The sequence below is a fragment of the Fulvia fulva genome, chromosome 4 (assembly GCF_020509005.1).
Source record: "Fulvia fulva chromosome 4, complete sequence".
NCBI classification, from domain to species: domain Eukaryota; kingdom Fungi; phylum Ascomycota; class Dothideomycetes; order Mycosphaerellales; family Mycosphaerellaceae; genus Fulvia; species Fulvia fulva.
The window spans coordinates 4,249,224-4,275,848 of record NC_063015.1 but is presented as its reverse complement, the minus strand read 5'-3'; the positions used below and the strand labels follow the sequence as shown (position 1 = coordinate 4,275,848).

The following is a 26,625-nucleotide window of genomic DNA, read 5'->3' as shown; positions in this document are numbered from 1 at the left end:
TTATTTCCACAACTCCCGTCGCCTCCTCATGCTACCCAGGCAACCCTTTCAACTCTCACGTATCGTGCAACACGACCAGCACGTGATGGAGCAACAGCTTCTTCCATCAAAACTTGCCAGAGTCCATCGGCGCGACTATCTTCGCGAATGACTCTTGCATACCACCTACCGCGAGCAGTTACATCGCATCGAGAGGTTGTCACTTGGGAGGCCTGCCATCTTATGTTGTGAATGCTACAACCGAACGACAAGTCGCCACGGCGATGAAGTGGGCTGCAGATCGCGATGTCAGGATTGTTGTCAAGGGTACGGGACATGATCTCAGTGGCAGGAGTAGTGGGGCGTTCGGGTTGAGCATTTGGACGAGGTGGTTCAGGACTTTGCGCAGGGAGAAGAGCTGGAATGTTCCTGGACAAATTGGGGCGGAAGATGTGTTCGTTGTTGGTAGTGGACTTGTCTGGGGCGATATTTTGGAGTTCGCAATGGATCAAGGAAGAGTCGTGACCACGGGACAGGATCCTTCTGTCGGGCTGGGAGGATATGTCCAAGGTGGCGGACACGGACCGTTGGCTAGTACCGTGGGATTGGCCAGTCAGCAGGTCCTGCAGGTCACCATCGTCACCACCACTGGCGAGATCCTCATTGCGAACGAGGTGGAGAATGAAGATCTCTTCTGGGCCATCCGTGGTGGAGGCGGTGGCCAGTACGGCGTTGTCACGGAGTATGTCATTCATGCCAGAGAATGTCGTAACAGGAACACTGTCCATCACACCAGAAGACAACAACAACACAGCCGCCTCCTGGGACGCAGCGGCCTATCTCATCCGCAAACTCCCAGACCTCATGGATGCCGGCCCTGCAGGCGCAGCAACATTGTCCTCTGGCGAGACAGCCATGAAGTTCAATCCATCCCTCACGTCGGGTACTGACGGCGCAGTGTTGACACAAATCTTCTGGTCCTTCAACACCACCACAGAAAAAGTCAACGACCTCATCCACCCCATCCTAGCTCACCTCCAGGCCTACGATCCCTCCAACACGACTCTCAGCGTCACTTGGTCACCTTCCCCTCCAGCAACATGCAAGGAATTCTACACCTCCATCTCCCGCTCCAACACAGCCGGCTCAGGCGGCGTATCCTCTTCACGTCTGCTCGGCCGCAACGAGACTTCCATCCCGCACGAGAAGCTCGTCCAATACGTCCGCCGCGCAGTAGCATCCCAAAACGCCACAGCCGGGACCTACGCAATCATCGGCCTCTCCGGCGGCCCTGGCGTACAGAACGCCGATGAGTCTCGCTGGGGCGCTCTTTTACCTTTTTGGAGATCGGCGTACCTCCACGTCTACGTCGGCGGTGCGTCAGCATCTCTGAACGGAACGAATACGCCCCAAGATGTGCTGGATGAGAGCCCGGCTTGGATGGAGGAGAATAAGGAGACGTTGTGGAGGGAGTGGGCACCGGAGATGGGAGCTTATATGAACGAGGCGAATCCGTATGATAGCGAGTTTGCGAGGGACTTCTATGGGGATTATGATGGGTTGAAGGAGGTGAAGGAGAGGTGGGATCCGACGAGCAGTTTGTATGTGGTTAGTGGGGTGGGGAGTGAGGAGTGGAGGTATGGGTTGGAGGATGGGAGGTTGTGTAGAGGTTGTGGGTGAGGTGGTACATGGATTTACAGGTGGTGGTAGGTAGGATGTACTGAGTAGGAGTTTGAAAAATTGTGGTGGCGTATTGGAGCTAGCTGATCCACAGAAGCTGAGCGTGTAAATGGTCATGGAGAGATGTCGTGGCTATCACATGCACATGTGAAGTTTTTGCTACACAGGCGGTGACCCGAACCCACTCTGCGATTGTCTGCGTTCACACGTCGGCCTCGACAGCTGCAAGATCGAATATGCATTCCCCGAAGGAAAATCTGTCTGGGGGACAATGGTGTACTGTAAGGAAGGGAGGTTGGGGCTGGATGCGGACCATGTGGTGTGTTTCCCGCCTCTGCAGCCGGGGTGGAGGTTGAGTGCTGGGTCTGGGTGAGAGAGAGAGAGAGAGAGAGAGAGAGAGATTGCTGGAAGTGAGGGGTCGAGGGGGAGGGAGTCCAAGCATGTAATGAGCGAGACCTTATGGTGTTGCTAGATCCGTCATCTGAGCACAGTATCGAGCATACGAGCCTCTATTGCAGCATGCCGAGTGGTCAAGATAGCATGCTTCAGATCCTGTGTAGTTTGGCCATGGAAGGCAGTGTGCAGCTGCGAGATGCTCAAGAATAGCGAACTTCAATGTCTCGGCTTTTGCTGTTCACGATCCGTTCTCAAATACTCGTGTTGGCAGAAAAGCGGTACTTACATGGTTGCTAGCTGACTTTGCAATGGCAGAGGAAGAGAAAGGCGAGGAGTCGCTCGACCTCTGGCATCATCTGGAAGTAGAGAGTCTAGATCCAGACCTCCTGATGATGAAGAGGTCCACGGCTCGTGATTCTAGTACCGAGGTGTGGATTATCGGTAGATGACGCCTCGAGTGATCCTGCGTTGATGGTCCTTCTAGCCTGTTATTGACCTCTGTGTAATCTTCGATGGCGCAAATGCAGATGACGAAGCCTACCTTGCCGCAATGCAGCAGATGTTGTCATCGTCCACAAAACCAACAAGAGGCATATTGTGGGCTGGTCTCTTGACCTGACGGCTGAGTCAGTCCTCTTGTCTGTAGCAAGAACCTGAACTACTTCAGTTCATCCATCTCGGTCGGATCTTGGAGCGTGCAAATCATGCTGCAGAGCTATGATTACTCCGCCAACTATACCTCGCATGCCAAGTACAGCGGTTCTACAGGGCTCCATGGGATGCGGCCGAGGCGCAGTAGGCCACTTATCTCCATCGATGAACGCTGTGGCGCCAGAAGGAGACGAAACCATCTGGTCACTGGACCCAGCCCGTTCCTGGCAATGCAACTTTCCACATGATGGAGCGATTGCCGAGGACTCCGCAGCCAAAGCAAAGGCGGCATGGAATGGGACATCGGACATGTGTAAACTATGCATACGGTGCCGAAGGTGCGGTAGACCCTGGTAGGCGGGATGGGGACAGGGACGAGGAGCTGAGAAGGCGAATCCGATTTCGAGGTCCAGAGAATTGGGGCTGTTTCCGCGCTCCGTTCATGTAGCATGTTTGGAATGCACATTGTCGTTGACGTCTGCTGCTTCCCATCTAATCGTCTCTGCTGTCACTTTGAGACCACAGCAGATGTCTACACATCGTCACAACGATGTCGCTCCGTAGACCAGCTGTAGCCGCGTCTCGAGACGTACGGTCGGACTGCACGGCCATCCTCCTCTCGTGATCACTTTTGTATCTCCATCGAGGGTTCTAGGGATCCATTTTCTGCCTGGGGCGTTCTTTAGTCGCGGGAACGGATTTTTCGAACCAAGGGGATTGAGTCGTGATAGTCGCTGGTACGGATTCGCCGAACTAAGGGAATTGAGTCTTGATAGTCGTTTTGAGTAGTCGCGGATACGGCTTTGTCGAACCAAGGGAATTGAGTCTCTATAGTCGTCTTGAGCCAGGCAGCGTCCTCAGAGTGACCTCCGCGCAGCGCTAGGTCCAAAGCGCGTTCAAGACGATAAGCCATACGCGTCCGATTGGCCCGCGACGCCGCTGATAGCACGCTCCGTGCACTGGCGGGGTTCGACTCAAGAATCGCTTTGTAAGCATGCACGGCTTTAGAATGGCTGGGACGCGTTGGATGATACAGTTGTAGGTGCGCCAGGTCCGGAGACCTCTCAGCCGGAAACTTGGAAGTGAAGTTGCCTAAGAATCTCGACAGGCGATCGTAAAGTGCGGGGTCGGTTTGATCCCATTGTTTCTCAGTCAGGGCCCGTAAGAGTCGAATGAGTGCCGGACGACTTGACATATGCCATATACCTGGGGGCGCAGCGTCGTCGTCGGACTCCCGTGAAGTACTCTCCTTGTACGGCTTCGAGTTTGTCACCAAGCGTCGATAACCAGACGATATGAGGCTGAACAAGGGCAGGGTCTTGGGGCGTAATGTAAGAGTGCGGTGAGTTTGCTGCATTGTGCACGCTCGATGCGTGGACGGGTTGTCGCGATGAGAGAAAGAGAGATGAAGTCCTTTGGGCGCTCCAGGTCGGAGTTTATTTTAGGCACTCAGGGCCGACACAAGAAGCCAGTCCGGCGGCTTTTAGACCCCTCGGACGTAAGATGATCATCTAGATTGTAGGTACAGTATTGGCGACCATGCTCGGAATCGATTCATTACCGCTATCCGACATAAACTCATACACTCATTCTGCGTGCCTACGTCGTGAAGGACAGTGATGGTGCCTGCTACACCAAAGTCAAGCCCGGATCTGTCGCTGCCAAAAACTGCATAGAACCTCTCTTCATCTCCTCAATGCGAGCACTTTTACAGCGCTTACATAGCGAAGCCAGCGAGCATGAATATGGCACCAGCGCCAACATATGGCACAACGGTAGCCATGGCCGCTGCACCAGTGTACTGCGTGACTCCAGTGCCAGAAGCTGTTGGGCGGTTAGTGCCAGTGCCGATGATGGCTCCGACGGGGACGACAGTGGTACGAGTGCAGGTGTCCTGGTCGTCGTTGTCATCCTGGTCTGCCATTAGTCGTGAGCCTAAAACGCGATGAGGCTTTCGACTTACATCGTCATCATTCCCATCATTGTCATCATCTGTGCATGCGAAGGTCTGAGTGATGGTGCTCATGCTGCCGGTGACCATGGTGGTTGGAACAGAGGTTGGAGATGGAGTGATGTCTGGAGGTGGAACAACACCGCCAACTGGACCAAGGTCAGTGGATGTGCAGGTGTCCTGGTCATCATCGTCCAACTACAGTCTTGTCAGTTCGTGTCTCCAACACAACATGGCACGGCAACATACATCGTCATTGTTTCCGTCGTTGTCGTTGTCAGTGCACGGGTAGGTAAGAATAGAGGTGGTCAAAGACTGCACGCCAGTCTGTGTGGCCGTGGGAGTGCCCGATGGCATTGGTGTCATTGCGCCGCCCCCTGCCTGGACACCGCAGATCTGCAACCAGGTCTCGATCTCTGTGATGGACGTCAGCAAGCTGTCTTCTGCAAGGTGCAACCCACGTCTTGGGCAGTGGTCCGCTGCACCAAGTAATGCCTAGGAGCACGTACCATTCTCATCCTGGTCATTATCATCGTCATCGAGGAAGTAGTTAGGATACTGAGCAGTGCACTGCTGGCAAGTCTGCAGAGCCCGGGCGGCGTTTGGTCCCTGGCAGACGCAGTCGCGATACTGCTGGTTGCTGTTTGGCCCAGGAGTGTTGTTGTTGTTGTTGTTGTTGTTGTTGTTGTTGTTATTGTTGTTGTCATCATCGTCATCGTCGTTGCCATTGCCGTTGTTGTCGTCATCGAATTGGTTGTCGCATCGCTAGCAGACGGTCAGCTTCAATAGGCTCCCACAGACATACTGTTGCCCTTACCTGCTCAAGCTGGATCACTGGCCTGCAGATGTCGCGGCACTGAGGAGGGACATCATCATCGTCAAGGCTCTGGCCACGGACTGCCGCTGTGGCAACCGTCAAGATGGCAAGTACGACTTTGAGGTTGTGCATCGTTTCGAAGCGATTGGCTAAGTAGGCTGACTGGAGCGAGTGGGGGTGATCGAGTTATACGTACTGAGCTGGCTGGTGAGTTGGTGATGTAGGAGGGAAATATCCAGGCTCCCTTGCCCGTGATATAAATCATCGTGGTCTCACTCAGATCAGCCACCAGGTCATCGTTGTTTGCAAGCGCGAGCCCAGCCTGGGCTTCAGCAGCGAGTGGTCTGCAGTCTACGCAAGCTTGCTTCGCCATACCGACAAGAGATGCCTCCTCAAAGGTGACTTGCACAATCCATGAACAGATGCCAATGGTCTAAACTTCCGCGGAGAGCGTGGCTCGAATCGGGGAGTGGTGTTGTCCAGGTAAACATCGTGGCTCATCGGGACGATCTGGCCAATGGGCAAGCGGTCAGTGGTTCAAGTTATGCAGCGACATTGACTTGCCATGCTCTAAGTCCGCCTTTCTCGTGGCAGTGACTGTGCCGCTTGAACCTTGTCACGGGACGTCGGAACTCGTGCCTGACACGCCAAGCATACCAAGAGCCCAGCATTGTGATGGCTGAGCATCAACGTCACTTTGCAAGTTTTCTGCTCCGTGTTCGACAGCCCGCAGGCCACAACAACGAAAGTTTGTCAACGTTGCTTGAAGGCGGCTGAGTACGGAACTGCGCTGCGTTCCAGAAACCGGTGTCATTTCCTCTTACGAATTTGCGCGCTCACATGACACAAGGTGTCTGGTCGTTGGCATTAATTAGCTCGTGCCGCAGCGGTGTCGTAACTACTGCATTCAGGAACAAAACGCGAGCCTATGGTCAATTCCTGACTATAGAGGCGGCTGTTGTTGCAGAGGAAACAAGACGATGATGATGCTGCTGGTCTGTTCGTGGGCACTTTATTGCTGGTGTCCTCTGGACGTCCGAGCGTTAGTCATCAGTATGAAGTCGGGTGTTGCAAGGACACCGTGAGCGCTGCATGCTGCCATGGTGGTTTTGGAGCAAAAGTGACCATGGACTGCTCGTCGTAAGGTTGCCTGGCACACGCCTCAGCACTATGGCATATGGTTTGGCATTGTCACGATCGACTCCTCCTTCTTCGATGAAACGGTAGTCGGTCCCCAGGGCGTGGCGCCAATACCATTTGCCTTTCACCAATCTCTTGTCCTGCAGACCAAGCGAGTCTCAGCCACCACGTGCTCTTGAGCTTGAACAATGGGGTCTTGCAGCTGCAATAGTATCAAGCGAATATAGAATTGTCTAGTGGCGACGTGCATCCGCTTCCCTTCAAATATGTTGTGCCTATCGTCGTCGCGGTAGCAGAGTATCTTTTGTTTCGAGCCAGCGGCCATTTTTACAGCTGTCGGTCGCTGGCAAGTCTAGATCGACGGCACCTCTCATTTAGACGTGTCTATACACAAGAATAGGTCCAGTTCCTCGCGGCCTGCTATGGATAGCATAGAAAACACTGCCACGATTGCAGATCAATAGGGTCAAGCTGTCTCCAAACTGCGCGCAGTCGGAAGGCTCGGAACATTGTGGGATATCGTATTGTAGAGCGTTATGGTGACATAGGACGATTGCCCGATTCACAGGCTGATTCAAGAATCAGTAGGGTGTCGTGTTGTTGTCGTAGCAGAAGGACGCGACGAAGTAGCCAAGTAGCACAACTCAGGAGGCCAAGACCATATCACGTGTTGATGGCGGAAAACACCCGCTCCAAACAATTGGAAAGATCGATCGCAGCCTCACCAGTCGCTTCAGAGCATCAACACCCGTTCGTGTTCGAGCGTTGCTCCTATTCTCCGCCGGACGGCATGAGCTCCCCTCAGTCTTGTACAGCCTGGTCGAGTCAAAATGCCCACACCATGGCACCGCTCCCTGTACGGTCTCAAGGCGTTCGGCTGCTCTACAGCATCCAGAAGATGCAGGACAAGCTGATCCTGTCACTGCCTTACCTTCCAAAGAATGCTGACCTTTACACGATACTGCTCACTAACGCACAGTACGTTGACAATGATGTGCATCCACTGCCTCTGGGTTCTCCGCATGAGCCCCGGCTGGGGCACTTCGCCTAAAGACGACCCTACGCTTGGCCTATCGCCGCCACTCGTGCTCTCTTCGGCAGTCGACCTCTCCCTCCTCCCTCAGGCGTACGTACTCGCTTTGGCGAGAGGTAAGGATAACGGTGACTGGCAGTCTCTAAGCTGTCTGATGGCGAGCGAAAGTACTGCTTTCAATCCAGCAGCCTGCCTGAACAATGTCTGTTCTTGCAGTGGACCAGCAGCCAACGACTTACCATCCATTCCAATGCGCCGTCTGCCAGAAAGGCTTCACGCGCAGGGAGAACCTCAAAGGACATGCGGCGTTGCACTTTCCAAACAATTCTGGCAACAACTCCCTGTGTGACCTGTGTCCGACCACATTCTCGCGCCTTGATCTACGTCAACGTCATGTAAAGCGGAAGCATCACGAATACTATCAGGCATCCTATCGCGACCAATATCGCAGGCGCGAGCGACAAATACAACGCGATGCGCATGGCCAAGAGGTCAGTTCCCCTACCACCGCATCTTCAACTTCGCCCGTGAATGTTCAGCATGACTGGGACATGTCGGCAGGAGGTTATGATCTCGAGCTCGACGATGCAGGGCAGTGACCACAGTCTGTCCATGGTACAGTCTCTTCTGATGCTAGACATCTGCACGATCTTATCTACGGGCGGTGAAGAGTCAGCAGTTAGCTTCGAAATACACCACCGTGTGGTTTCTTTGTCGAGATCAGGTGGCTTGACCAGTACTTCATCCCGGGATCCATCCCAGGCGGAGGACTTAGACGCGCTTTGGCGACAATTCGCCCAAGCGGAGGCTCTAAAGCGAACACTCCTGGTGGCCCATCAGACTGATGCGTTGTGGTACCAATTTTTATCTATACCGCGTTCAATGTCGCACCTAGAGATCAAGCACGACCTTCCTTGCTCCACGCAGCTTTGGGAAGCACCGTCCGCCGAACGGTGGGCACATCGACAGTTCACGACATGCTACTCGGGCGAACCTGTTTTATACGGCGAAGCGGTACGACGCTTCCTGGCACCTGATGGCGCAGTCGAGACACTACCAGACTTTGAACCTTGTTGGCACGATAAACATCGCGCAGTTTCTGCTTTCAAGTGCGCGCGAACTGTCTGGGTGGGCAACAATGACGGGCAGACTGAGCTTCGAAAGGCTGCATCCGATACGATTCCCCTTGCTGGCGCTAGAGCCGTTCGCACGGCAAGTGCCAACGGGCAGCAGCCTCGCGCCAATGCACTGTTGTCAAGCTACCTGGGAGATGGCCATGATCGAGCTGCTAGTTTGGTGGCCCTCGCACACATGCGGCGTCGTGCTTGCGAGTATGAACGCCTTCGTGGAACATGCAACATCCGTAGCCGCGTGCTCAGAGTTCCTTTTCGACACTGACGCAGCCGAGACGATCAAGCCCCATATCGACTGGTTCTTGAGGTATCTTGACAGTGATCCAGGCTCGCATGCTGAGCCACAATGGGTACTGCTGTACGCATACAGGGCCTTTCTCATTGCTTGGCAGCTTCTCCATCAGCATCTACCAGAGGCGATGCGAATCGCGGGCATACAAGCAGGTGGTCAAAGGGGCGCAATCGACTGGGCCCGGTGCGCACTGCAGCGCAGGCGACAACATAGACTGGTCAAAAAGATGAATGACGCTTTGCATATCCTTGAACAGCATCTCGAAGGCTAAGCATCATACTCAGGGCCTTCGCTCGGCAGTCCATCCTCTATCAAATGGTGCTCACGAAGCTAGCTGGTACATTGGCGAAGCTGATCTGGTACGAGCAGCGAATGCGATCAGCGAAGGGAACAGCATTACGTGATAGACTGGCCCAACACCGAATATAACGCCACAAGTCCTCGGCTCGTTCTGCAGTCGGTCGCGCTATAGGTCACAGGACAATGGAAAGTTGCCCATTGTCAAATTGTTTCTGCTCAATGCGGCCAGCTCGGCAATATCATAGGACACTTACACCTGAAATCATACAGCTGCTGGCCTGGAAGGTATGGGCTTACTGCATAAGCTGCAATTTTGGCTACACTGGAAGCACGACCTTAACGCCCATGTATTCGCGTTGCTGCATCAATTTTCCATCAATGACGACCTGGTCCGCGCCAACCCGATTCCTGACCGTGTCAGTGGGATCCCTGGCAGTCGCGATCTGGATCTCGTGCCATTCTTTGTTGGTTGGCACCAGACTGCCGGCCAGAGTACGTTGCTTGAACTCTTTGTAGACACCTTGATCTTCGACGCATCCCTCACGTTGAATCAGGGGGGATCCTGGCAAAATCAGCTAGGACCAACACTTCAACAGGCAGCCTTGACTTACCAGAAGCGGGTGTCATCCGCAGGCTGCCCATCGAGCTGTTGAACAGCACCAAAGATAATCTTTCTTGGTTCAATTGATCGACTGGCGGCTTGAATACTCGATGACGAGTCGCTTTGAAGTGGCCTCCGGAGACGATCTCGAGAGTGTCGCCGATATTGATCACCAGCGTACCAGGCTTGTAAGGCACATAATACCATCTGCGAGCCTTGCTCAGCACAACATTGACGATATGGAAAGAAGACACTCGCTGTTCGTCACGACCCCAGATCTGTAAGCACGAGATTGGCACAGAGAAGAGTAACGTGGTCAAGCCAAAGTCCGTGTGGCCATGCATACGAAGGTCCTTGGACGCCTCGGCGGTCTGCTTCTCGACTAGTCGGAACAAAGCGTGGCGGAAGTAGCCCTCGCCAGTCGGCGTACCGTGCGATCGGACCTTTTCCCACAGATAATCGTCAGCCAGCTCCAAGACTCGTGAGAAGAGTGTCAATAACCGGCGGTTCACCGACTTGGTAAGATAGTTGCAAAACGACTCAATCTCGTCCATTAAAGGGTGCAGGCAAGTGGGAGTGTGGTTGATATCTTGCCATTCGCGCGGGTACCAGTTGAACTGCTCGGAGCCGTCCGGTACACCACGTTGACGCTGTCAAGATATTAGTGCTGAGCGCAGTCTGCCCATGAGACACGCGGAGTACCTTGAAACCGTATGGATGCTTGTAGCCAGACCACAGACCTGTCTCGGGGTCGAACAGTAGTCTCTGCTTGTCCTCTTCGCTAATGTTGGCATAGAGACACTGCGCTAAGGCGAATTGGCGATGCAGCTATCGAAGAGATGATCAGCTCAAACGATCTCAGATATTGATGTATGCCAGTCTCACCTGCTCGAGCGAAATGCCATAGTTCTCCAGGAACAGGAACCCATCGTTGCGGATAGCCGTCTTGACCTGCTGGACGAGGCTGTCCACCACCGCCGGATCATCAGAATCTAGTAAGGACAAACCGATTGACTTCAGCTCTGCGAAGTTCTCCTTCTCCTGTGTCAGTGGCGGCGGGATCCATTGTGGCACTACTGGCTTGCCTGGAAGCTCTGATGATGGAGGGTTGAATGGTGCGGTTGGTGCCATCGTGCGGGAAGGCCTTGACATTGGTACGAGTCGGGGCTAGGCTATCGATAGGCTGTGATGCTTTTATCTACAGATGTTGTGGCCGTCGACAGCGATTCGATAGGGTCTATGGTCTGATCACGTCCTCCGGAACTAAGTCATATTCAGCCTATGCTAGTTTGTGCATCCTGCTGAGGCCAAGGCACAGTATGCATGCCGCTCGTTGTCCTCGTGTCGACAGCATCTGACAATCAGCCTGCTCCTCCGTTGAGCACCAGACAGGGTCAAAGATCATCGCCAAGATTCGTCTTATCGTGCATGACGCTTGTCACGCTAAACGATTGAGGAGTTGGGAGAATTTGGGAGGAGCAAGCTGACAGGGATCATCATGATCAGATGCCGAGCGCACTGGACATGTCTCGATTGACCAAGTCGATGCGCAGTCGGAGGGCTCGTTGGCACGAGTGCTGATTGTGTCGACCTTCCGACTGCTCAAGTACTGCTTTAGAGCCGCAAGTTCGACCATTCACCGTAATTGACCAGACCGCATTCCCACCACTAGAACGATCATCCCAAGATGTCGCCTCCGCCGCCAACATGTCCTACACCACAGACGACGAATGTCAAGAACTCACGACTACGATTACTGAACGCCCTCCGAGATGGCCAATACCCACTCCTTGCCTTCATGGCTTTGCCCCCAGTGCGCATCGCACAGATCGTCGCCCTTACTGGACTAGACAGCATAATCATCGACGGCGAGCACGGCCACATCAGCGACGACTCAATGCACAACTCCGTAGCCGCCATCTCAGCATTGGGAGTCTCACCAGTCATCCGCATCAGAGGTCCAGTCCACGACATCATCAAACGAGCCCTAGATACCGGAGCCCACGGCATCATGGTGCCCCAGATCAACAATGCAGAAGAAGCACAACAGATCGTGGCATCATCCAAGTTTCCACCGCAAGGTGTGCGTGGACAGGGCTCCGCTTTCCCAGCGATTGCTCATGGTCTGACGACGCCCGAATACATGAAGAGCGCGAATGAAACTCTCATCACCATGATCCAGATTGAGACCAAAGCCGGAGTCGAGAACGTGGATGCAATCTGTGCAGTGCCCGGTGTTGATATGGTCTTCATTGGACCGAATGATTTGGCCATAGACCAGCTGTTTGCAGGTCGTTATGCCTTTCAAGTCTGGCTCGCCGTCGCCTGGCCTGTGACGGATCTACCCCTGATACAGCTCGAGCTGTAGAACATACGGCAGCTATGTTTCAGCCGGAGGGGGTGCCGCCGAAAGATGTTCGATCCGCCTTATGGTTTTCTCTCAGTACTCGATGCGGTGCTCCGTGCTTTCCGGTGCGTCTCGTCTCTGGTCGTCTGGGCATGGGTCTGCGGGATGCCTTGCCTCCACACGCTCGTGCAACCACTCCCACGCTTCGCCTATTGTGACCGTCGTCGGAAATACCTTCACCTCCTTGACTGGATGGCCCTGGTAGCAGTCAGATCGAAGAGTAATCTGGACCCCATCGTACTCCTGCTTCAGTCTCCACCCAGATGCCGGCAGCTTAGCGACTTTCAAGTACCTCCACAGACACTGCGTCTCTCCATCACGACCTTGAATGATGACAGTACGCGTGTGAAGCTTATCGCCTTCCTTGCCATCCCACCCTTCTCCGTAGTCGCTACAGAAGTCCCAGGTCGGCTGAGCTTCTAGTGATCGAAGAAAGCCGATACAGAAGAGGTACGGTCCCTCGAAAAGCTCAAGGTCGTAGGAGTCGTACGGGTTTGAGCCGATCAGGTGGAACCTGCCGCCGATGTCATCTACTGGGCACATGACGAGAGTGAGGTCGAAGTCGATGTGTTTGTTGATTAGTGCTTGGTCGTCGCGGTACTCGGTGCTTAGTGCGGCATGGCGTGGCATGATGCGGAGCGAGCTTCGGGTGACCTCGCGAGTCTTCTTGCAGATACTCTGGGCTCGAATGAGATCTTCGAAAGCGAGCTTCTCGAGGATCATCTCATCTAGCTCGCAGATGCCGAAGACTCTGGTAGCCGGACTGGTCTCCGTACGTTCCGCGGCACTACTCTACTTATTAGCCGATGATATTGACATGTCAGCGGACTTTCAAACGTGCCTCTGGACATCAGTAGCTGTTCTCGGTAACTGCTCGACCATAGCGAGAGCCATCTTCAAGTTCTTCTCCAGAACTCCAGCATCGAACAGGTCATCTTGTGGTGCCAGCAATCAGCACTCCTTTCTTATCCATGCGCGATCGAGAGCGGTGTGGTCAGCCATATCTGCAATGTCGAAAGTGCGATGATGTTGATAACGTCGAGGGTGTGGTCGAAGACGTCTAGAACAAAGAGCGCTGCGGCTCGGGCATGATGAATGCGCCCTGTCATGCTTGCGCATGTGATAGTTGCGGCTATAGCCGGACAGACTCTAGCGTGGTAGCAAGATCATTCTTCGCAATTTTAGACGACCTTCTCTTGCCACCTGTTCGCAAAGTCATATCACCACCCACCACAACCGCCACCATGGCAGACCGTAACAGACAGCCACGATCCCGCGATTACCTCAAGGGCGCTACGAAAATGAAGCGCAGAAGAGTTACTTCATCTGGCTCATCACAACAAGAAGACGAAGCTCACCTCATACCCAGAAGCAACGGCGCCTCGTCAACTGCGCGAGGTCAGATCTCTTTACGAGACTACAACTTTGCGCCAGGCCAGACCTTTGCGCCAGATAAGATATTCGCGCCAATCAACATGACCAATCTGCCATCCTCCTCTGAGATGGCTACCACCGTCTTCAGACGTGAGCACTCCTTTGTGCACCCTTCGGCTGATCATAATGCTCCACTGCAGCGTTCGCTCTCGAGTTTCACGGGCTCACGGCAATCCGGCTCTTTGGCGCCTCGTTTTCAAGCCTTCGAAGAGCAGCAAGAACTGTGCGCAGGTGGCATTACACTCGACTCATTGCAACAGATTCAGAGTCAAGGATCCGCAGACATGGGCTTCAGTGGTTCAGTCCCAGGTGTCTGGACTACGTTCGCCACCGAACCACCAGCGGTCAGCCCATACAGACAACCCGAGTCTTCCTGGCTCCAAACTCAAGCAGACCTCAGACGCGCCAATCTCCTCAACACCTCCACCTACTGGCAACCCACTACAAAAGCATCAATCCAACGGCAACTCGATACACCTCCCAAAGGCCTCCTCGACCTTCCCCCAGAATTGCGAAACAACATCTACGATTTCGTCTTCACTCTGTCGCCTACCTCCGCTAGAGTCAACATCTACGAAGCAGCACCACCCCTCTCAACAGACCTCCTCTTCACATCCCACCAGATCCACAACGAGGCCCTTCACTCTTACCGCAAAGCCTACAAAGCCTGGTGGCTCAACACCTCCTTCATCGTCGATACTCGCGACGACGCAATCAACGAGACTCATCACCGCGCGATCGAGGAGCTGGCATACGACGATCTGCAACACGCACGCCACCTCGAGGTGATCACATCGAAGGAGAGGAGTTTTGTGCTTGTCGATGCGCGTGGGGTGTGTAAGATCAGCGGCAGAAATCTTATCACCACTGTGCCAGCCTCCAATAGAGAGGAGTGGATCGTACCATACATGCCTGATGGGAAGGACTGGAGTGTCAGGGATAGAATCCACTACAGTGAGGTGTCGGCTTGGAAGCAGTGCAATGAGAGAGGATTTCGAGTGTTGCCGGTTTCTGATCAGATTCGATATCTGGTCGAGCGATATGGCGGTTGAAGGGAGAAGATCAAGGGGAAAGGTGCAGGAGCTCGCGACCAAGGAAGGAGAGTGTGAGAGAGGTGTTCGATGCTGTCGACAAACTTATCATGGAGAAATTGCAGATCGAGCCCTGGCAGCCTGAAACACAGCGAGTCTACAGCTAGTCACTGCCAATACGAGATGCTTAACGAGAGGAGAATCGGATTTTCGAGAGCAGGGAGTGAGTTTGCGCAGATACGTTCTGTTGAGGTGGTGGAGGAGGCATCATGTGAGAATCAATCGAGAAGGTTGCAAGAGCCAGCGCATGATTGCAGGCCAAGTCCACGTACCAGTGTTTAGCACACATAGATAGTCATCCAGTTTCTTAGACCCATCACTCGCAATAAAATGACCACATCAACATCACAAACGACTCACCAGATAGTGCCAGCTCCTGTTACTTCCGAAGGTTCACGTCTGACCAGGGGGGTTCGCAACCGGTCATCAACGCTCGTAAGAGTCTGGAACTCGACGTGCTACAGTGCGTATTGTGCACTTCTAACTCTGTCGGCCAAGATATCCATCTCCAACTCCATCCATACTCACTCTCACCCCGTCCCCGGCATGGGCGTAACCCTCGAATAATTACAGCTCCCACACGAACTATTCGTATTCAGCGTAGCCGGATACCTATCCTCACCATACGTCGCATTTAGCTCAACACTCCCAACGACACCCCCCGTCTCCAGCCTTATCCACGTCTCCACCTTCCCCTCCCTCAGCCCCTCTTCACTCACGCGAACCTGTCTCGCCCCCCTCGTCCAACTCCCATAACCCCCATAGCCTGAATGCTGGCCGAAGCAGATGTTCACGCCGTTTCCTTTGATGGACATGCCGGGGAGGAGGTGGTTCCATTTGTAGCACCATGTGTCGCCGTGGTCATGGCCGCTGAAAAGGGCGAGGAGGCCGGGGGTGGAAGTGATCGCGTCCATGAATGGTACGTCCTGACCACCGTAGTCGCAGGTCCCGTCGTTCGTGCCGTTGGGACAGTAGCCTTGTGCTTGTTGCGCGAGGGGGTAGTCGTCGTTTATTCCGGGTTGGTAGTATGGATTGACGCCTGCCTGTGTCTGGAGGGCTTGGGAGGCGTTTGTGGGAATATGGACGAATGCCAGGCTGGGGATCGTAGCGTTGTATCGGGTTGTGAGGCGCTTGTTGGTAGTTTTGAACCAGTCGACGACGCTTTGATCTACCCAGTTAGGCTGGCCGACTTTGGCGCCTGTGGCATTGCGTTGTTGGTAAAGGAATCCGCCGCGAGAGTCAAAGGACCAAAGGATGAGGCATGGAACATTCCCACCGTTGTGAGGGTAGACAGGGAGGTAGTAATTACTCACGCCAGCATTCGGGGCATTCACATCGGAGCGCGTCAGGGCGTTGGGGTAGCACTGTTCGCGGGCTAGAATGTCGGAGCGGGAGAGGTTGAAGTCGCTGTCATGGTTGCCGTAGGTTGAGGCCCAGGGGAGGTTTCTCTGCACGATAGGGGCAACGATCTGGTCAATTTTGGAGGTGGCGTTGAATTTGTATTGGTTCTCCCCTGTGATGAGGTCGCCGTTGAGGATGACGAGGTGTTGAGTCTCTGCGGCGAGGACATCGTTTAGGACGCGGACTGAGTTGAGGTCTTGTTGTGGGCCCCAGGAGTCCCAGGCATCTGTTAAAGCCAGTCAATAATCCGTCTGCTCCAATGCGACATGCAATCGACTCACTCTCGCCAAAATGCAAATCCTCAAATATCGCTAGCTGGAAATTCCCATCCTCATCAAACCTCAGCGGCTCCCACCTACTCTTCTTCGCCACATTGAACGGCAGCGCCCTCCCAGAACACACCGTCGTCAAGTACACCAAAGCCAGTACCGTAACCAGCATGATGACGAATCTATACCGATGTAGGAGCGAGGGTGGCCTGCGCGCCGAAGGCTGCGATAGGAGCTCATATTTGAAGGTCATTGCTACTGTACCCAAACGTCATGGAGAAGATAGAACCCTGTGCAGCAGTTTGTGCCGTAAGGTTTGTATGAGGGTGCCTTGAGCAGGGATGACCTGTGATGGGTTGAATAAGGAGTTGCCAATTTGGGATAGTCGAAAGGGCAGAGTTCAGATGTCCGGTGATCTGATTCGCGCGCAATATTGATAATGGACCTGACCAGGTTGATGGAGTAGTACTTGATTGCCAGTGATCTGGGCCACGGGTTGCAATGTTGCAGATTGTTACAGTGGAGACGCCACAACTTGCCTCCGTGACACCCAGGAGTGTGGGCATGTAGCGACGATAGTTGATGCGGTGGTGTGCGGGACAGATAGGTGTATAGGGAAGCTATAGTGTACGCCAGCCAGAGAGCTATGGTCTGGCCAGTAGTCTATGTCGGCTGAAGAACGTGATATGCAGGGTCGGCGAGCTATTCTAGAACAGGTCCTAGAATGATCTGCCGTGAAAGTTGATCAGCCTGGAAGAGTTATAAGACATCTTGTCCACTTGTGTGGGCGAAACTTGGTCGATGAGCTCTGCTTAGTACATACAGGTTCGGCGAGATCGTACTTCGTGTTTCAGAAAGTTGCGACTTCACATCCAGACCGAGCGAAGCAATCTGTCCGCATTCTGCACCAGTCTTCACTTCGAGCCTCTCGTTATAATCCTGTGCACCGGAAGTCATTTTGCAAAGTTGTAGAACCCAGGTCAAGCATTGTCCAGGTGTCGGACACTGAATTGTGGCACGGAAATGTAATCCCGCAAATGTACATTTCCTCTCTGCTGGAACGTGGTCCTCTATTATCATTTGGTAGTACACTCTGGTGACGCTTTACAGAAGCCTCGACAAGCCTGATCTCGACTAGTCCTCGAATTTGATGCCCTTCGGAGCAAGGTCGATGGTGCCGCCACGGTATGAACCTGCGATTCGGATTAGTTCGTCGCGTCCAGATGGCACACAAGGAGTCTGTCTTATGCTCACCTCTCTTCTTCTTGTTCTTCTCCTTCGTAAAGCCCTTTCCTCGCGTGACAATCAAGTCCCGATGAGCACGGTCTGCATAGTCGTACGACACGTACTCGTTGCTTGCAAACTTCTCATCGACCTTCTGATCTGCTGGTATCCGCGAGAACGGAATCTGCTGCTTCTTGAGCTGCGCAGCCGTCTCTTTCTTGGTTGTAGGTTTAGGCGCTTGGTCTGGCACTTGTCTCAACCGATCAGGATGTACGTGACTAACGGGTGCTTCCTCTTTCTCGGGTGACGACTCGGCCTCCAGCGTTGCGGATGATGAAGAGCTTGGTGCGGATGAAGTCTTGACAGCTTTTGCCTTCTTCTCCTTCTTCTCTGGCGGTGGCGCTGGCTTCTCCTCCTCGAACTCGCTACTGCTGCTGGAGTCGGAGCTTGCGCTACTGCTGTCAGAGTCTGACGAAGAGGACTTTGCCTTGTTTGCTTTCTTCGCTTTCGCGGCCTTCACAGGTGAGCTCTTGCGGGCTTTCTTTGCAGGCGGTGCATCGCTTTCGCTGGAAGCGCTCGAATCGCTGTCGCTGTCGGAACTCGAGGCATCGGACGAATGGTCGCTTGAGGATGGTGGCGATGCGACTCGCTTTCTCTTCGCGCCTGCCTTCGCTGGGGCCTCCTTCTCTTCCTCTGAAGATGACGAGTCGCTGCTGTCGCTAGCAGACGACTCCTTCTCGTCCGAGTCGTCGTCGCTGGTCTCTTCTGCCTCTACATCGACGAGTACAGCCTCAGCGTCATCCTTCTCACCGTCTGAATCGTCGTCGCTGTCGCTGTCGTCCGAGTCGTGTGCGACTGCAGGTGCTTGCAGTGTTGGGAACTTGTCGTTGCCCTCGTGCCATTCTTCGTGGAGGCTCAGAAGTGGTACAGCGTTCTTTGCTCCTATCTGCTCAGTCCATGCTGCAACATCCAATGACAACTCGCTCTGCGAAGACGCTTCCTTGGCCAGAGCACTCAATGTTTTCTTGTAGCCTATCTGGTCGAAGAAATGCGCGAGCTGTGTGAGGACGTCGAGTAGTCGTGGTGCTGGAATGTCGTCGGCGGTCCATAGCTCACTGGGCACTGTAGCCTCGCTACGCTCTTTCCTTGTGGGTGCCATCTTGGACTGTGATGGTATCAGCCAACGAATCTCGATTGAAGACGACCTTGCGTGTCTTGGACTTGAAGCTTTACACTTTTTTTCGTGCTGCTCGCTTTCGGCTGCACGGGACCCCTGCTCGGCCTTTGCGAATGACGGAGCTAGAGCATGCGACAGTCGCACCGCTTTCCGCAAGAACCCCATCTTCTCCCGGTCGGACACTCCTTGCTGCATGACATCCTCCTCACCGCAGCCTCCGATACCGTGCGACCATACCGCCCGCCATGGCGTCTCAACACAGCCAGTTTGCCGAGACAATACGCGCCATGAAGCTGGCCATGAAAAGACGCGCCGACGGCTCTGAGGGCGAAGATTACATCCAGACACACACCAACCGTGGCAACAAGCTGAAGCGAGATGCTCGGAACGTCCAACAGGATCAGCTTGACGACACCGGAGGTACCTCGTACAAAAAGGTAAGTCCAAACTGCCAGCGCAGTGTGGAAGCGCATTGTTGATGTCGGAGCAGAACGTCAACCACGCTGGCTACCTTCGAACCACCATCTCCACCAACCCACCACTTTACGACGAAGACGGCGACATCTACTCACCCGTTAGCAGCGACAACGAGCATAGATTCGCGGAGCCCATTGAGGACAACCCGTTCGGTCATGTGCGTCTGGAATCCCTGCTCCGCCCACTTACCGCTGCATCGGAGCTGCCAGACCATCCGAGCTTGAGCATACCCTACAAGAGCAAGGCCTTGACACAAATGGCAGATGAGGCATTCGAGATGCTGAGACGAGAGCGAGCTAGCTTGTGGAAGGCCAAGAGGCTGCTGCAGCGCTTTCGAGGCGATGCAGACTGGGTGCCATGCACAACTTTCGAGACAGAGAACGATGAGATGTTGCTAGATGGTGGAGAGGGCACTGGTGACCTGAGTGCTGTACCCAGTATGTTCATGGACAATGCCGCATTCGAGCTGGGTCCTCCTCGGGAGGTCCTGGACGGACCAGAAGCTGCTGGAGATGACCTGATCAAACACTCACGACCGGACGCGATGGATCCGATGGTAGATGGAGAATCCATGGAGGGCATTGAAGCAGTGGATATGGCAGCTTTTGCAGCAAACGCGTCAATGTCTCGCGTAATCGACAACACTGGCATTGTGGAGCATGGCAACTCTCTTGAGCAGGAGTCGACAGCAGCAACAAACGGCGATTCTGGCAACGGCATTGAAGACACGGAGACGAATGGACACTCCCATATCAGGATGGACGATGCGACAGGAACAATCCCAGAACAAGCCTCAAATCCCACAGTCGCCGACCTGGCCGAACGCGAGGGTGCCTCTGAGACCGCGTCGAACTCGAATGGTACTAACACTCACGCGATGACGACCCGTGCCAGAGCACGATCTCCGGCTGAACGCAGCGACCGTACGCCTTCACCCTCGCCGAGCGACTCCGCGTCCATACCTCCCATCCACTCGTGGTTCGTCGCACCTGCCGCTTCTCTGACCGATCGCGATCTTGGACTACCACCAAACGAAGCAGAGGACACCCGCAAGCTTCTCCTATTGTATGTGCAAAAACAGGAGCAGATCGTTCGCTCCCTCGACAGCCTCCACGCCGGACTATCGAAAGCGGACAGATTGCGCAACTACGTATACAGGAGCTGCAAGGCAGATGGACACCTCGTACCAGATGGCAAAGGCAACATGGTTACCGAAATGAGCGACGGTGAGGACTGGTACGATGTGTCAGAGCTCAACATGCAGCCCTGGGAGCTCAAGGACGGACAGCTTGAGAAGGGCAAGGATGAGGTTGAGGACGTGGAAGAGGAGGGCAGGAGACGGCCAGGCCGAGGCCGGCGCGTTAATAGGATGTGAGTTGATGAGGTATTGGATCACAGCACGATCAAATATACCGTTTGAGACACTTTGCGGACACATGGTTCTGACAGTTTGCAGTTGATTCTGTCATAGCAGTTGCCACTACAGCCAGCTCAGCAAGTCTGCGTTAGCAACCGATGATAGGTCGTCGTTACAGCGAGGCGAGCACTTGCGATGCTCGCCGCAAGCCAGCCTTAGCAGCTTCAGGAACATCGTCGGGTGCCATCACAATATCAGCAATCTTCAGACCCTCCCCATCAGCAAATTCGGCAGCATCCAGACACGCCTCCAGCTCACCCCATGTCTGCACCTTCCGCACATGCACCGGATGGCTCGGATCCTGCTCGTCAGCGCCAAAGAATCGCGGCGCCTCCGTATACTTTCAATTCGGCACATCGTTGTACTCGGCTTCCATCCCATTCAACCACCGCTCATACGCATAACCCGCATTATTCGCAATAAGGATCGTTACGTCAAGCTTGTACCGGATAATGGCGGAGATGGACTGGCACGTTACCTGAAAGCTTCCATCGCCTTCGAGCAGGATGGTACGGCCCGGTATGGCGTGGTCTTGCTTGGCTGCGGCCACGCCTTGGGCGCAGGGGAGCATTGATCCGATCGAACACCAGATTCCGGAGGCTATCACTTGGACTGGATGAGGGAGACGCATGGCGCGGCCACCGATCAGCGGTGTGCCGTTGGCGAGGAGGACGGTGTCGTGGGGTTTGAGGTAGGTTGAGAGGCGGTGCCAGAGGCCGTCTTGGCTGATGGGCGACGATGAGGAGGGGACGACGACTGCGTCCTTCCTCACTGGGTGAGCTGCTAGTGCGCCACTCTTCGAATGAGCTTCTGCTTTCAGCTTCTTCGCCAGCTTCTGCAGCACTTGTGCGCCGTCGACGTCGTACCGCTGCCCGCACACAATCACATCGCTTCGACCGAACGTTACACATTTCTCGGCATCTGGTACCAGACTCCATGCAGCTGTGTTTGTATCACTAAGCAGCGCTCCGAACAGAAGCACGAGATCGGCAGAAGTGCTGTACTCGGTCGGGCTCGCGAGAGCTCCTTGCCACGATGGCAGCGACTCGTCAACGATGCCCTTACCAGCATTGGGGCACATGGCGGGTACCTGCGTTAATCTCACCACCTCATTAATCTCCGTCGCAAAATCAAACGGGTACGACAACCCATCAGCAATCACCAACGGCCTCACAGCACTCCTCACCCGCCCCACAACCTCATCCACAACCCTCTCAACCACCGCACTCTCACTCTCACTCCCCACTACCTTATCCCCTATCAACGCCCGCTCCAACGCCTTCGCATCAACCTCCCTCCCCACCATATCCACCGGCAAGTTAACATACACCGGCCGACTCATCCTCACACACTCCCTCAACACACCATCATACCTCTCCACCGCCTCATCGGGATCTTCACACCGCAAGTCCGCTTGCGCACACGTAACGCTCTTTGCCATCTCGGCCCATAATTCTAACCGACTGTCCCCGAGACCGTGGTGAATCACTGGCTTCTCCCGCCATTGTTTCCGACTCGGCGTGCCTACGAAGTGGACTAGAGGTACGCTCTCGGAATACGCCCCGGCCACTGCGTTGAGCGCTGATAGTTCTCCGACGCCGTATGTCGTAAACAACGCGCCGACACGAGGGATCCTGACCCGCGATATCAAAGGATGAATTTCGCGGGCCATGAAGGCGGCGCGAGCATATCCATCCGCTGCGTAGCCGGCACAGAGCTCGTTGGCGTTGCCGATCCAGCGGATGGAGGCGAGGGGGAGGGCGTCGAGGGCGCGGAGCATGAAGTCGCCGGGCACGCCGTGGATGCTGTGGCAGTTGAGTTGGTGGAGGCGGGTGAAGAGGTGGTGGGCTAGGGGTATTTTGGAGGTCATGGTGGATGGAGGTGATAGGTGTGTTGTATTGAGTTTTGGGGGAATGTTATTGCATGGTTTGATGGTCCGGTGGCGTCGTAGGTGTTATTTGGAGGGAGGTGTTGAGGTCCTGTCGTGACGGGTGTGGTGGTGGGAGGGTCGGTTCGCTGGCGATTGTGGGAGGCGCGCAGTTCTAGTGTGTTTGGACAATTTTATATGTGTAACTGCGAGCTGGCATGAGTGCGGTTGCCGGCATGAGATGCGAGGTCGAAGTCGAAGCCAATGCGGAGAAGCGGGTCATCTCGAACGTCAGCGACTTCGCTTCAGGTTCGCGTCTTCACTGATCATGTTGTCGTATAACGATCCTTACATCTCGTTCAGACATCTTCATCACGCTTTCGCCTGTACGATAGGGCATCAGTGACAATCACGAGAGAGGCCAACTGAGAGCTTTGCTGCATACACATCTAGATACTATCTCAAGCCTAAGGATACCCTGGAAAACATCGCAGACCCCACGATCTAGCTCTCATCTCCACCTCATGGCGTAAAGACATTATCCCCAGCAGGAGAAACCGCGTCTGGCACAGCAGTAGCAGCAACCTCCCCAACCGCCACATCCTTAATCGAACTCACCCTCGCCCTCTCCCTCTCCTTCTCCCTCTCCGCCTTCTCCTTCGCCTTAATCATCTCCTCACTCTTCTCCTTCTCCTCCTTCTCCTTAGCCTTCCTAATAATCTCCTCACTCTTCTCCTTCAACGCGGCTCTCGCCCTCGTCACCTCCTCCGTAGCCTCCGTAACAGTATGTCGATTCCATTCCTCTTGCGGCATCATGACCAGTGCCTTCAGTCTTTTCACCGTCTCCGAGAGTAAGGTTAGTTCAGGGTTCTCAATGCCCTTGTCGGCTCCGCCCTCGAGGAGATCTTTCTCCCCGGCGAAGATGGCCTCGTGCGCGGAGGAGAGCAGGGACTTGAGGGCTTTCTCGATAGCGTCGCGGAGGGGTGAGGAGACGTCGGTTAGATGCGTCGTGGCGTCTTCGAGTTTGGTGGTGTTGTAGGGGTCTTTGGCGTCACTGTCTTCCATTGCTTTGTTGAGCTCGTCCCTCGCAGTTTCTATCGCTTCCTTCTCAGAAGAGGGGAGACGATCGCCAAAATCACGCAAATCTTGTTCAACCTTCGCCAACAACTCCTTCGCCTTGAGTCGCACCGTCGCCACACCTTCCTTCCTCTCCTTCCTCTTCGCGCTCTGCTCAGCCCAGAAATCCTTCACCTCCTGCGGATACGACGTAGCCTTCAGCGGAACCTCCCAATCATCTAAATGCTGCTCAGATCTGTCAAACCAATAATTCATCCTCGCCTCTCGATCCCAGACTCCCGCGAAATGAACGAGGAAATCACCCCGTCGAATTTGGAAGGGGGCTAGAGTTTCGTTGTGTTCGCCTTGATATGCGTTGAACCAGCGCTGCGGGGCTTGGACGATGTTGTTCTTGAAGTAGGGTTCCTTCATGAGCATCTCCATCGCGGCTTGATCGCGCATGACGAGTTGGACGTCGGGGCGGAAGTGGCGGAAGGAGGTGATGGCGGAGAAGAGTTGGACGGACCATTGATGGACACGGACGGGGAAGACACCGTTGTTGAGACCGTTCCAGTCTTCCGAGTAGATGAGATGCACATCATCAAACTCACCGCCTGGCTTGGGCAGGAAAATCTCAATAGGGATGTAAGGATTGAGGATGATAGTATCGGCGTCGAACCAGAAGAGCCATTCGAGGCGCTCGCCTTCAGGTTTGGCGAGTTCGCGCAGCAGGAGGCTGAGGATGTAGGCGGGTTTGGACCAGACGTCATCCATGATCTGTTGGCGAAGGACGTGCAGGCGGTAGCCGTGTTGCTTGTCGTGGTTTTCGTGGGAGCGGACGGCGCGTTCCCAGTAGCTGTTGGGGTTGCTATTGAAGAGGATGGTGCATTTGCCGATACGGGTTCTGGCGCCGAGACCTTCTTCATCGCTCATGCCGTCGTGGATGGTCTCGCCGCCGAGAGCTTCGAGGCTTGTTGTGTTGTGGGACTTGTGTTTGGCACCAGTGCTAGTGCTGTTGTAGTAATCATCATCGTCCGTTGGAGCATGGGAGGACGCGGCATGGTACGGGTTCCAGGATTGAATCTTGCCCTTGACGGCGTGATGAAGTTCAGCTAAGGCTCCTGATACCGTCGGCTCTTTCTGTGGTCTTGGTCCCATACCACTCTCAGACTCATCATCAGGATCGTTGGGTCCCAGTATGCCAGGTTGCTGTTTGGCATGCGAGGATTGGACGCCGAAACCTGTAGGATCGTCGAGAACACCACCTGATGCCTTATCGTAGACACTATCAAATTCTGCAAGGTCTTGCTCGTTGGAGCCAAGAACTGATGTCAGTGTCCAGCCCATGAACATACAGCCCAATGCTATCAAAAGGATTCTGACACGACCACTCGAGAAGATGGCACTCCGTGGACGCGATTGTCGTATCCATTGCGGTAATGCGCTTGGAGATAAGGGCGTAAGTGGCGAGATTGGCGAAGAGTCGGCGTATGCTTCGACTTTCGGAGAATGGCGTGCGGACATCTCGAAGCGCTTCAAGTCCGAGAATGATTGAACGCATTCTGGAGAGCCAGAGGCGGTTTTGCATTGTCGGAGGCGTGTGGTTCCCCAGGGATGCTGTTTACATACCTTGGCGCGTGCGCGACAAGCAAGGCGCAAGCAAGGGATTTCGAATTTTTAGGTCTGCCTAGGGATGTTTCTGATCCCCGTGGTCTCGTCGCGCTGGTTATCTTAGCCACGTCTCGTCGATAAGGTGTGCATTCCTCGACTTTGGCCAGACTGTCAAAATACATGCCACGAAAGTGAGAGAACGTCAGGAAGATGATGACTATCAGCTCGCACGCGTTGTACTGGATGTGACTCGCGTCAGCTCCGTTCTCTGCAGGACCATCATTATTGGTGGGCCTGCTTACCATTGCTAGTCCGGCCATGAAGACGATGAACGTCCGCAAAGTATTGCTTCTGCCATTGTAGCCACGCGTGATGCCTGCGCCTGGCGATGTCCACGATGCAGAGCTGGACGAGTCTATCATCACCGAGCTCATGATACTGAGTCTCCTTGACCGAGGATTCTATTGCCGATTCATGGCCCGTGGGAAGGGTTGCACGGTCTGCCGGTGATGTTGTATATGATATCGCAGTACATGAAGATGAGGTTGTTTTCACTCAGAATCTGTGTAGCCGACAATCGCCGACTGGGCACCACGAGAGAAGGGTCATCGACTCGACTTCGCCCCATGTGATCCTCGAGGTTGGCGGTTGGACACCATGGCAGTGAGGGATTGCCCTGCGAACGCGCCCGTTGATGCGAAGATCTGCCATCTTTCGAAGCACGGTGGACGCGATCTTCTCGTGGAAATCTGGGGCCCCGTCAGCGTGGACAGGCGGTTAGTCCAATCGTTGGAGTCTGACTGACAGGGGCGTGCTATGCGACAGCGCTGTACTATGAAGTAAGTTTTGTAGTTCCCAGCCGTGAGTTCGGGCGCAATGATATTGTGTTCGTATGTTCAGGCAGCGAAGGGGCGGCGGGCAGATGTGGGAAGGAAGTATAATGACTTTCGTCGCCAAGCCTGAAACACTATTCTCACAGGCTTTCATGATTCATCAGTAGGCATCAACTCGTTCGTGCGGTGTGAGGCATACACCACGCAATGACAGTACAGCTACGGCCGCATCGACCAATGTCACCTTATCAAGGCAAGTTGAGGGTTATCCGTCTCGCCAATTAGCTCCTGCGCAGCAGGATGATATCTGTCAGGTGACAGGATAAGAAGACCAGTCCATCAGACCACGACGACGGATCCGCGTCAAGCTATACGAGCAGCCAGAATC

The 26,625-nt window shown here is 54.4% G+C and overlaps 11 protein-coding genes across 11 annotated transcripts; 4 read left to right on the top strand and 7 right to left on the bottom strand.

Moving 5' to 3' along the window:
• Positions 1–263: 263 nt before the first annotated feature.
• CLAFUR5_20292 (FAD-linked oxidoreductase) lies at positions 264–1,659 on the top strand (the record flags this gene model as incomplete). Its single annotated transcript, XM_059463128.1, has 2 exons — positions 264–747; positions 776–1,659. 2 exons carry the CDS (start codon positions 264–266, stop codon positions 1,657–1,659), a joined length of 1,368 nt encoding a protein of 455 aa, XP_059318979.1.
• Positions 1,660–4,423: 2,764 nt separating this feature from the next.
• Positions 4,424–5,606, bottom strand: CLAFUR5_04883 (uncharacterized protein; the record flags this gene model as incomplete). The annotated part of the gene is made up of 5 exons (XM_047904031.1): positions 4,424–4,618; positions 4,670–4,855; positions 4,907–5,073; positions 5,167–5,422; positions 5,475–5,606. The coding sequence occupies 5 exons, from the start codon at positions 5,604–5,606 to the stop codon at positions 4,424–4,426; spliced, it is 936 nt and encodes a 311-aa protein (XP_047761478.1).
• A 4,083-nt stretch (positions 5,607–9,689) lies between these two features.
• Positions 9,690–11,104, bottom strand: CLAFUR5_04882 (putative 2-oxoglutarate-dependent dioxygenase; the record flags this gene model as incomplete). The annotated part of the gene is made up of 4 exons (XM_047904030.1): positions 9,690–9,934; positions 9,984–10,623; positions 10,676–10,801; positions 10,859–11,104. 4 exons carry the CDS (start codon positions 11,102–11,104, stop codon positions 9,690–9,692), a joined length of 1,257 nt encoding a protein of 418 aa, XP_047761477.1.
• A 556-nt stretch (positions 11,105–11,660) lies between these two features.
• On the top strand, positions 11,661–12,341 carry CLAFUR5_04881 (2-keto-3-deoxy-L-rhamnonate aldolase; the record flags this gene model as incomplete). The annotated part of the gene is made up of 1 exon (XM_047904029.1): positions 11,661–12,341. One exon carries the CDS (start codon positions 11,661–11,663, stop codon positions 12,339–12,341), a length of 681 nt encoding a protein of 226 aa, XP_047761480.1.
• A 72-nt stretch (positions 12,342–12,413) lies between these two features.
• CLAFUR5_04880 (uncharacterized protein) lies at positions 12,414–13,103 on the bottom strand (the record flags this gene model as incomplete). The annotated part of the gene is made up of 1 exon (XM_047904028.1): positions 12,414–13,103. One exon carries the CDS (start codon positions 13,101–13,103, stop codon positions 12,414–12,416), a length of 690 nt encoding a protein of 229 aa, XP_047761479.1.
• Positions 13,104–13,624: 521 nt separating this feature from the next.
• Positions 13,625–14,866, top strand: CLAFUR5_04879 (uncharacterized protein; the record flags this gene model as incomplete). Its single annotated transcript, XM_047904027.1, has 1 exon — positions 13,625–14,866. The coding sequence occupies one exon, from the start codon at positions 13,625–13,627 to the stop codon at positions 14,864–14,866; it is 1,242 nt and encodes a 413-aa protein (XP_047760651.1).
• Positions 14,867–15,435: 569 nt separating this feature from the next.
• CLAFUR5_04878 (putative inactive purple acid phosphatase 16) lies at positions 15,436–16,828 on the bottom strand (the record flags this gene model as incomplete). The annotated part of the gene is made up of 2 exons (XM_047904026.1): positions 15,436–16,532; positions 16,588–16,828. 2 exons carry the CDS (start codon positions 16,826–16,828, stop codon positions 15,436–15,438), a joined length of 1,338 nt encoding a protein of 445 aa, XP_047760652.1.
• An 881-nt stretch (positions 16,829–17,709) lies between these two features.
• On the bottom strand, positions 17,710–18,958 carry CLAFUR5_04877 (uncharacterized protein; the record flags this gene model as incomplete). Its single annotated transcript, XM_047904025.1, has 2 exons — positions 17,710–17,768; positions 17,830–18,958. The coding sequence occupies 2 exons, from the start codon at positions 18,956–18,958 to the stop codon at positions 17,710–17,712; spliced, it is 1,188 nt and encodes a 395-aa protein (XP_047760653.1).
• A 263-nt stretch (positions 18,959–19,221) lies between these two features.
• CLAFUR5_04876 (uncharacterized protein) lies at positions 19,222–20,828 on the top strand (the record flags this gene model as incomplete). Its single annotated transcript, XM_047904024.1, has 2 exons — positions 19,222–19,413; positions 19,467–20,828. The coding sequence occupies 2 exons, from the start codon at positions 19,222–19,224 to the stop codon at positions 20,826–20,828; spliced, it is 1,554 nt and encodes a 517-aa protein (XP_047760654.1).
• A 385-nt stretch (positions 20,829–21,213) lies between these two features.
• On the bottom strand, positions 21,214–22,740 carry CLAFUR5_04875 (Pyruvate decarboxylase; the record flags this gene model as incomplete). The annotated part of the gene is made up of 1 exon (XM_047904023.1): positions 21,214–22,740. The coding sequence occupies one exon, from the start codon at positions 22,738–22,740 to the stop codon at positions 21,214–21,216; it is 1,527 nt and encodes a 508-aa protein (XP_047760655.1).
• Positions 22,741–23,259: 519 nt separating this feature from the next.
• On the bottom strand, positions 23,260–25,317 carry CLAFUR5_04874 (uncharacterized protein; the record flags this gene model as incomplete). The annotated part of the gene is made up of 1 exon (XM_047904022.1): positions 23,260–25,317. One exon carries the CDS (start codon positions 25,315–25,317, stop codon positions 23,260–23,262), a length of 2,058 nt encoding a protein of 685 aa, XP_047760656.1.
• Between the last annotated feature and the right edge of the window lie 1,308 nt (positions 25,318–26,625).